This window comes from Helianthus annuus, chromosome 8, assembly GCF_002127325.2.
Source record: "Helianthus annuus cultivar XRQ/B chromosome 8, HanXRQr2.0-SUNRISE, whole genome shotgun sequence".
NCBI classification, from domain to species: Eukaryota; Viridiplantae; Streptophyta; class Magnoliopsida; order Asterales; family Asteraceae; genus Helianthus; species Helianthus annuus.
In genome coordinates, this window is record NC_035440.2 from 107,060,856 (window position 1) to 107,071,056 (window position 10,201).

Consider the following 10,201-nt stretch of genomic DNA (forward strand, 5'->3'; position numbering starts at 1 on the left):
GACCAATTCATTGTAGCCTAGTTCATCAGTTCATGACCAAATCAACATCGACAGATCCCTGTTAAGCCGGCCCAAGCAGCTAGTCGTTTGAAATAAAAAACATCACTTGTATGACCTTTGTTTTCAAAGTCTTGAACTCGCCACTTCACAAATCTCGGTTCGCTTTGCTTGGGTAAACCTTATATTTTACCATTTTATGATATTTTAACTTCTCGTATCGTTTGTTGGATTCTATCAATGTTTTTGGGATATATGACATTCACATTGTATTTCATAAAACTCCAGGGGCATAGCTTTTATACTTTCTAAATTATATATGATGCCGTTTTTTGGGCATGGTGTTCAATCAAAAACATTGAGTTTGTTATTTAAAATTACATTTTCAAGGATCAAGTTCACAAATTAAATAACTCATAATATTTACTTTTAAAAATTACAGCACCATGCATTCAGTTCTTCGCCCACAATATCATGGCTTATAATAATCCTAAAATGGCCGAGAAAACCTTTTTCATTTCGACTGTAACATCACCAACCACAGCGGATTTCACACGCCAAGCAATGTGATCATCGGGCCTGACCAAAATGGCACCCCGATGTGTCATTTTACAAATATCCCACCACGATGATGAATTTGACGGTTGTCTAACCTCGACAACATCAACATAGTTTTCCCATGGTGCCAATGATGTTTTTGTTCTTGCATCCTCGTTCACTAAACCGTTTGGCCACATAACACAAACCTTAACCAAAATGTTATGTTCATTCGCCACTTTTAGTACAACATGAGCTAACCGATAGGATGAATCTATTGGTGCAATTATGAGAAGAAACTCGACTTTGTCTCTAGATATAAGATCCAATGTGGAAATTATCACCTAAAACACGACATATGAATGAAAGGTCATAAGAAGATTAGTTTTTCTATTGAAGTTGGAAGATGTTCGGGTCAGACAAGTTGGGTGACGGGTCATAACGAGTGTGGACAGAAACAAATCGTTTTCAATGAGAAAAACAGGCTGGGTCATGTTGAATTGACCCGCAAAAACTTTTTGACCATTTTTTATATAAACAAGCAATGTATAGGTTCTCAAATCTTAGGTATAAAAAAGAGTTTGAAAAGTAGATAAAAAAGAGTCTGAAAAGTAAATAAATGCAAGCTTTTAAAAAGTAACATTATAAGAAATATTTATTTTATAAAATAAAAGGAAAGAGGAAAGTGAAGAGAATATTTATATCGGTTTGGAAACACCTATGGTGGTAGTTTGAAAACATTTTACTTTTATTTTAAGGCTATATATTATATTTGACCCGTTTGAAGTAAAACACAACCCAATTAAACACACTTTTATAAGTAAACGGATATACCTCTTTTTTGACTTCGGATAATACCCTAACATTCATATGAGGTAACCTCGAGCCTGGATCTGCTGAAGGAATATACTCCCGTCTACGACCCATAGGTGGTTCTGGTTTAATCGGTGCGCCCTCACTGTCAATTTCGGGTACCAATGCTCCTTCACGGTACCTGTGATGAATAGATTCGGGTTAGAGTTTGATGGGTGGTTTGACTTTTGACCAACTAGATGGAATGTATGACAAGCAAATTCGTAATGGTCGCAAAATGAATGGGTTGGGTAAGTAGTTCACATTTTCAGATCAAAACAGATCATTTTGATTGGAATGGATCACCCGTCAGCTCAACACCTTTATCAGGCCTTTTTTTTAGTTGACTAGTGTGTGAGATAGATTTTACAAAAACGATATTTTTCAAAGGTAATCTAAAATTATAGTGCGTCAAACCTAAGTTTAATAGCTTCAGGTTAGAGAAAGACGGTGTTTTGACCAACTAGATGCTATAACAAACTATTTTGTGGAGGTGGTAATATGGGTGTGTTGGGTAGCAGGTCATGACGGCCCAACGGGTATAGACTAGGGGCAGCAATTCTTGACACGACCCGACACAAAAAAACAGGTTTGGGTCGACTAACACGAGCCATTTAAAAAAAGGCCGGGTTCGGGTTGACCCATATTAAAAACAGTTCGGCTTGACTCGTATAAAACGGGTTGACCCGTTAACGCATTTAACTATTCAGAAGAAAAAAAACAAAAAAAACAAACTTTATGTTTTTGTTTTTCCGTTTCCATTTACATAATTAGTCATAATAATGTTAGTTTGGCACACTATATTATTTACTTGTCAGTTGTCACACTCATACTCACCATTAAACATGGTATCGATAACCCGCTTAAAACCCAACAACTCGCTTATAATATGACTCATTTAAAAATACGGGTGAAACGGGTCGTGTTCAGATTGACCTGAATTTATGTGTATACGGGTTAGGGTTAAAATCTTTGACACGAAGGAATAATATGGGTCAGGTTCAGGTTGCACATTTTATGTTTTTGTTTTTTCCGTTTCCACTTACATGGTTAGTCATAATAATTTTTTTTTATTGGCACACTATATTATTTACTTGTCACACTCATACTCACCATTAAATATGGTATCGATAACCCGCTTAAAACCCAACAACTCGCTTATAATATGACTCATTTAAAAATACGGGTGAAACGGGTCGTGTTCAAATTGACCTGAATTTATGTGTATGCGGGTTAGGGTTAAAATCTTCAACACGAAGGAATAATATGGGTCGGGTTCAGGTTGCACATTTTAACCCGTCAACCCACCAACCCGACACAATTGACACCCCTAGTATAGACCAACACGGATAAATTTGTACGAGTTGGGTTGGGTCAGCCCAAACATTTTTTAATTCAATTTTAGCCATCTGACCTGTAATAAAACATAACCCAACTCAGTCCATTCATAAGTGAACAGGTCAAAGTTACCACCTCTGCTAACTTCCAACAACGGGTCTGGTCAGCGCGTAAGAGTTTTTGTTTTTGTTATAAATAATTAATTTGTCAAATATGACTACAAATATGTTATTCCAATAATATTATATTTTTTTAGTATAATTACTTAGGAGGAGGTTTTAGGCATTAGAAATACAGTATGAGATTTGGCCCGTTTCCTTTTAAACTAATACTTTTATCTTACACATTTGACCCTTTAGAGATCAAATATAATCTGAGTTGACCCACTGATATGTAAATAGGTCAAAAACTGTCACTTTTACAAAAGTCATACCTGAAACCTAAATCCTCTGCAGGGAACTGCAGCTGAAGGCTTTTTCCTTCTTCAAAAATGCGTCTTACTTTAGCAAGTCTAGAAGATCCAAGAGGATTATTCTCGTTTAAAACAAAATCCGACAGTTGTGCACGGCCTAAACTGAAAATTCCATCTAGCAAAGTCTTTTGAACTGTTGATGGTAGGATTGAACCTACTGTGTTATTGATAACTTGATGTACTACAAAATAAAAATAAAATAAAAGTGAATCACATGTTTATGAAATAAAAATAAGTCAAATATACTGAGCTTTGATTTGGCACCTGAATTTGCAGTAGCTGGATCAAGCCCAAGTGCAGCGGGAACCGCCATTGCTGCTTGAAAATTTTGGATGCTGAGATCAGTATTGAAAAGTGCAATCTGCCGGTCAAATAATTATTTTTAGCTTTAAATTTGGGTTAAAAAAAAAAGCCTATGTGGCCTATGCAGTTAATGCGGTAAAATATCGGACCGATATTTGAGAATTGAGATATCGGTAATCGAGGTGTGATATCGGTAATTGTAATATCATGCTGCATTTATATATATAGCAATTTAACATTAATAATTCATTATACTCTCCTACCACCAACAATTGTAGCAAGCGGGAAGTAACTAATTAACAATTAAGATTTAAAACACTAATGACAGCAATAAGAAGAAAGACGAATGGTAGAACTACGAAGAAAGGTACTGACATCGGGAAAATCGGTGATATATCGGTCAACATCAGTGCTTAGACTACATCAGTGGAAAGTGAAACAGTAGTTTATAGAAACAGTGTCTATGTAATCAGTAGTAGATTGATAATCAGCGGTTGTATGTAACAGTCCTTAGAGTTTATTAGGTTGTTAGATGTCACTTTCATGGTGACGTCAGCTTTGATTCTCAGTGGTTTGATTTGTACTATAAATAGAACAGTTTGTACTGTTCTATTCAAGGAGTTTTCTCCTTCAATCCAAGCATCTTGTACTATCCAAAGTTGAGCTCAGGCTAAGGGGGAGTTTTAGGGGGTGTTTGGGGTTGAGTTTTGAAAATAGATTATGCGTTTTGAATAATCATAATCAGATAATTAGATAATTAGCTGTAACAAAACGTGCTGCAGAAAGATAGTGTTTGGATTTGATTATGTTGTTTGATATCACAATAATCAGATAATCAACATTGTTTGGATTTGATTATGTTGTTTGATATCACAATAATCAGATAATCAACTATTTGAGTGTTTGGCAAGTATATATATTTCAAAAAAATAAATAAGTGAAAACGTAAAAAACCAGTTTTTGGATTATCACGTTTTCCTGCAGCAAGGGGTGACCTACTTATGGATTATCACGTTTTGAACTCTACAAAACGTAAAAAATCACTTTTTATTAATTTTTTACCAAACACTCAAAATAGATTTTTTGTGATTTCAAAACACAATAATCAAATAATCAGGTTGAAAATGCAATCCCAAACACCCCCTTAGTATGTAAGCATGTAATGTAATCATTAGTAGTTTTGTAATCATTCGACTTAATGAAAAGCATACGTTTACTGAAAACTGTTTCTCCTTGATTGTGTTACAAAGTTTGTTTCTATTTCCGCTGCATTTGATCTCTCTTATATTCATCCATTTGTTCATTTTAATCAAACAAACACAATCATGACAGCCTCTGATCCTAACAAAACTAGTACATAGTAATACTGGCATGGATGCACAAAGTTGCTTTAATTCTATTTATTTCAGGTATTTAGATATTTGACAAATAGTCAGCTTTTTACTGAAAGGGCATGAAGTCAAGTACTGCAAATTTGAAGGGATGTAACCTAGGAACTACAGAGAAATGAATATGAATGGAAAGCAAGATAACTTTATACCAAGTAAAGAGTAAAAAACAAAATAAAAAACAGTACCGGCCTACGCTCCATCTCATAAGTGGGAAGAATAGACATTGGAGCGATGCCCTTGATGACTGCAGCCAGTTTCCATGCAAGGTTATGAGCATCTTGAATTCCGGTATTCATCCCTGCGTTAATTAAAAGTTTATTAACTGATATTTCCAATTGTGTCACTAGCCCACAATCTAAAATATTATATAAGAAATTATTACGGATAGGTTTATCAATTAAAGGTTTTTTGGTTTCATTTATCCATATCACGACAAAAGCATACCCGAATACTGTAAAATGACGGATTTACCCTGGCTTTTTACATCTAAATGTTGCCTTTTGATACATTAATACTAGTGTATTTTTTTTTTCTTTCCAAATTTTGAAGATTATTTAAGTAAACACGTTTTGGCCAAGGGTATTTTTGTTTCTATTTGGCATATTTATTAGGTTTCAATTTATTTTTAAGGTTTTTGGTCAAGTTTGATGAAGTTTAAAAAACAATATAACTTGACGGTGTTTGATCTGCAATAGAATTCGATAGTTTCTGTCAAACAGTTTTCTTTTAACCATGCCTCGTATTATTTTTATTGAAATGAAAAGGTTAAAAAACCACATGCAATATAAATAAAAGTGTGTATTTTTTTTCAAAAGATCCATTTGCAGGTTTAACTAGTTGGGCCTAGAAACGAGCTTTGTAAGACCAGTTTCGAACCATTAGGGCCAACAAAAAAACAAACTCCATTAGACTTACAAGGAATATATAACCTATATTATCACCAAAAAATATACATATCAGCATACCAAAACCACCAGCTGGAGGAAACCGATGAGCAGCATCGCCAGCTAGGATTATACGATTGTCACAGGCAAGATACTTCTCAGCAACTTCAGCATGCATCACCCATGGTTTTATGTCTACCACATTAATGTCTGCCAGCTCATGCCCTACTAATTTGAAGATTAACTTCTTACATGTCTACAAGAAGTTGAAGATGTTTCAGGAAATAAATATCTACAACTGCATGCTCAAGAAAACTGATCAGTCAGGTTCTTATTGCTAGTAAAAAGATTGTCACACCAACTATGTCCCATTTTGGACAAGTAAGAAAGATTAGTAGATTTTTATTTGGTTGCAAAATGACAATCCTTAAAAGTTTCAGCTAGAACCTCAACAGTTTCTGAAATCTAGTGGACCTATTATTAGAGTTCAAGCTATTAAGTTGCAGATTTGATCCATATACTTATAACGAAGATCAATTTGGGTTGTGTTTCATCTCAACTGAAAATATTAAAAGAATTCAACTAAATCGGAAACAAGTTAAACGGGCTGGAAATATAATAGAGTCTCTTTTAATGCATAGAGCCATCTAATTGGTTAATTCAAAGAGTCAGATTACTATTGTAATAATGTTGCTTTTGTAATATTAAACATACTAATTGCTTATTATAAAAAAAATGGACAAAAGTCTTGGCGAGTCAACCCAACTGTTTCAACCCGCACTTTCTTACCCAACGCCCGACCTGCCCATCTACCACTTGAGAATTCTTGCAGTTCACATATACTAGATGAAAAGGTTGAAAACGTGAAATTTTGCTTAAGGGGAGTATATCTTCTCATTAGAAGTCTATTTATCATCACGCAAAGATTAACAATTACATTAAGGGGAAAAAAGTACCTCAGATGTGAAATCCTCAAACATCTGTTGTGGTGGATAGAACGGCATCTGTAAAATAGTTTCATAAAAAATTACCATGTTTCAGACACCATTGCATAATAAACGAGAATTCTAAAAAGAACAAAAATGAAAAAAAAAAGACATTTCAGGACCTGCAATATAAATTCTCCTTGCTTCAAATCATGAGCAACAAGAACCCCAATGGCTCCAGGATTAAAAATAAAAAATAGCATGCCAGGTTTCTCATACATTAAATACCGTCCAAGTTCTCGACTTAAAAAATGGACACTAACAAGCTTTTGTATGTCTTTTTCACCTCTCAGTTCTATTCCAACAAGATTTCTGACTGTACTTCCTGCACCGTCAGCGCCAACTAGGAATCTACACGGGATTTGATTCTCTATGTGGTTCCCTTCCGTAACAGAAGATGTGGTTACATTAATAAAGTTATCAGTAGGTTCAACTGATGTACAAGTGTGTCCCATCAATATCTCCCTTTCCGCCAGGTGTCTATGATTCAATCCCTCGTTACGAATTGTGAATCCAATGGCTTCGAGATGTTTAATTAGCAATGCGTTAAGTTTGTATTGCGAGAAATGGGCCACAGATACTGGACTGACAATCTGGTCAAAGTCTGCATAAAGTGTCACTAAATCATTTTATCCTCATGTGATATTATTAGAGCATTCACATTCTATCCACCAAATCTTGAGAGATGGGTTTTTAAATTATAAAAAGTGGTTTAAGTGGTTGTGAGTGGAGGAGAGAGAAAATGTTACTGTTCATCTGTATATTTGGGGGGACACTGTTCACCCTGTATAATTTTTTAATATATTTTGAAAGTGGTTGTGAGTAGAGGAGAGAGAAAATGTAATATATATTGAAAAAGAGAGAGAAAAAGTATTTGTTTTTAGTGGAAATATATTGATATAGAAGTTGTTTTTTAGTGGAATGTATGTATATTTTTAGTGGATTGGATGTGAATGCTCTTACGGCTCATTGAGGGTAAATGTGTCAGATAATGCTAGTGATATATGAACCAAACAAACATTTATTTACCAAAGACCACCCTAGGTTAACAACAGCACAATAAGAATACCATCAATAAGCTGCACAAACTGATAATTAATATAATAAACTGTAAAGCCATACCTTGACTTTGCATATGGTCAACTGACCCTATAACAGAACCAGTCAGTGATGTACAGTATATGAACTTCCTCCAAAGTTCTACAGGCGGTTGAGACCTTTGAATTTCCTCTGCTAAGCCATCTAATTTGCGAAAAATCTGACAAATAAATCTACATCAAAACAAAGTACATATGTCTAAATTCAATGATGCTTTAACTTCTTTGATCAACTATTTTACCGCTTAATTAAGATAAACAACAGACCTCCATAGACCTATTATTGATAAAATGTGCTTGTGGATGTTTGGAGAATTCATTGCTTCTTTCCACAACTGCACACTTAATACCTAAAACAAGGTCAAAAAATTAAATCGTTAAATTCAGTTTTTTAAAATAGAAATACATTAAAATTTCATGAATAAGTCAACCTCTAGACGATTATGATTCATATATCTTACTACAGATCAATAGATCTACTCAAAGTTTCAGAAAACATTAGTGAGCACAATCAACATTCAACAACAGTCAATACATAAGTGAAGAACTTATGATCAAATGCTTCTCTTTAATTTCGATATTTCATACGCATCAAACAGTAACATAAACGAATAACATCAATTAAATACACTCGCATTACAAATTTCAAAACAGAAATTCATTAAAATCTCATGATTAATTCAACCTCTAGATGATTTTGATTCATATATCCTACTGCAGATCAAACAGATCTACTCTAACTTTTAGTAAACATTAATGAGCACAATCAACAATAGTCAATATCTAATTGAATAACTTATGATGAAATGCTACTCTAATTTCAATATTTCATACGCTGTTTAGGGTGAGCAAAAGGAAAAACCCGACCCTACCCGACCATTACCCGACCCGACCCGAGAACCGATCAAACATAAAATATAGAACTGATTCACTACCCTAAATATAGGGTCGGTTCCGGTCCATAGGTCCAAGTCGGGTTTCACCATGAAAAGAACCGAGAACCGACCCGACCCTATTTTATATGAAAAATTGGAACCGATCTAAATACCTAGGTACTTGGGTTCGGGTCGGGTTGGGTATATTTTAGGTTCGGTTCTCGGTTATTCTCTGTTCTCGGTTCTCGGTTATGTCATAAACGAATAACATCAATTATATACACTCACATTACAAACTTCAAAACCGAATTCATCAAAATTTCATGACTAATTCAATTTCTAGACAATTATGATTCATATATCTTACTACAGATCAAATTAATCTGCTCAAATTTTCAGCAAACATTAATGAGCACAATCAACAATCAACAACAGTCAATATGTAAGTGAAGAACAGGAACTTACGATCAAATGCTTCTCTAATTTTGATATCTCATACGAATCAAACAGTAACAAAAACAAATAACATCAATCGAATCCACTCACATTACAAATTTTAAAACAGAAATTCGACAGGATTTCATGACTACTTCAACCTCTAGACATTTACGATTCATATAACTTACTACAGATCTAAACAATCCACTCAAATTTTCAGTAAACATTAATGAACACAATAATCAACAACAAGCAATATGTAACTGTAGAACTCATGATCAAATGCTACTCTAATTTCAATATTTCAAACGCATCAAACAGTAACATAAACGAATAACATCAATAATACTTAATTTTGTAACAAACTTATGATCAAATGCTTCTCTAATTTCAGTATTTCATACGCATCAAACGGTAACATAAACGAATAACATCAATTGAACATATTCGCATTGCAAAATAATACCTAATTTTGTAAGAAGGACAGAGAGAACGAGTCCAACCGGACCGGCACCGACGATCAAAACCGGCAAAATCGGAGCGTTGTTGGAGTAATTTGTTGATAATACTCTCGTTTGTGTATAATCATATGAAAATTTTCTATATATTCTGGTTTTTATATGAAGAAATGTGTTGAATCTTCTGCTTGTGTGGTCTAAAACCCCCATTGCTGGTTGATTGTGAGGGTTTAGGAAGGTTTCTTTCTACCTTGTGAGCTCTGATTTGCTTCTTTGTTTTCTTTGATAAAACTAAAAAAATGGTCCTTAAACTTGTGCTAAAAAGATTTAGGTAACCTTATAACTTTATGTTATTCTACTTTAGTAAAATATATAATATTTGACTTATAGGGTAAGGTTCGGCTATAAAGTCTATTTCTCCTACAAAGTGAATAGAGTCATAAAACACCACAATTTCAGCCATAAAACACACTCCAAACCCACAAATAACAGAGTGAAAATCACTAAAACACAATATCCAAACTCTAACAATCCATGAAAACTTCAAATACACCATCGTAAAACTATGAATAT

The 10,201-nt window shown here is 34.1% G+C and overlaps 1 protein-coding gene across 3 annotated transcripts; it reads right to left on the minus strand.

Moving 5' to 3' along the window:
• Nucleotides 1-341: 341 nt before the first annotated feature.
• On the minus strand, nt 342-9,941 carry LOC110873605 (2,4-dichlorophenol 6-monooxygenase). 3 transcript variants are annotated; one of them, XM_022122555.2, is made up of 11 exons: nt 9,637-9,941; nt 8,125-8,207; nt 7,883-8,018; nt 6,883-7,364; nt 6,731-6,778; nt 5,856-6,030; nt 5,076-5,188; nt 3,461-3,557; nt 3,158-3,377; nt 1,369-1,528; nt 342-878 (listed from the first exon to the last, which is right to left on the minus strand). In XM_022122555.2, the coding sequence occupies exons 1-11, from the start codon at nt 9,836-9,838 to the stop codon at nt 477-479; spliced, it is 2,118 nt and encodes a 705-aa protein (XP_021978247.1). In that variant the 5' UTR covers nt 9,839-9,941; the 3' UTR covers nt 342-476. The 3 variants fall into 3 exon arrangements, with proteins under 3 accessions (XP_021978247.1, XP_021978248.1, XP_021978249.1); XM_022122556.1 differs by having other exon boundaries at nt 7,883-8,031; nt 9,637-9,936; XM_022122557.2 differs by having other exon boundaries at nt 8,100-8,207; nt 9,637-9,890.
• Between the last annotated feature and the right edge of the window lie 260 nt (nt 9,942-10,201).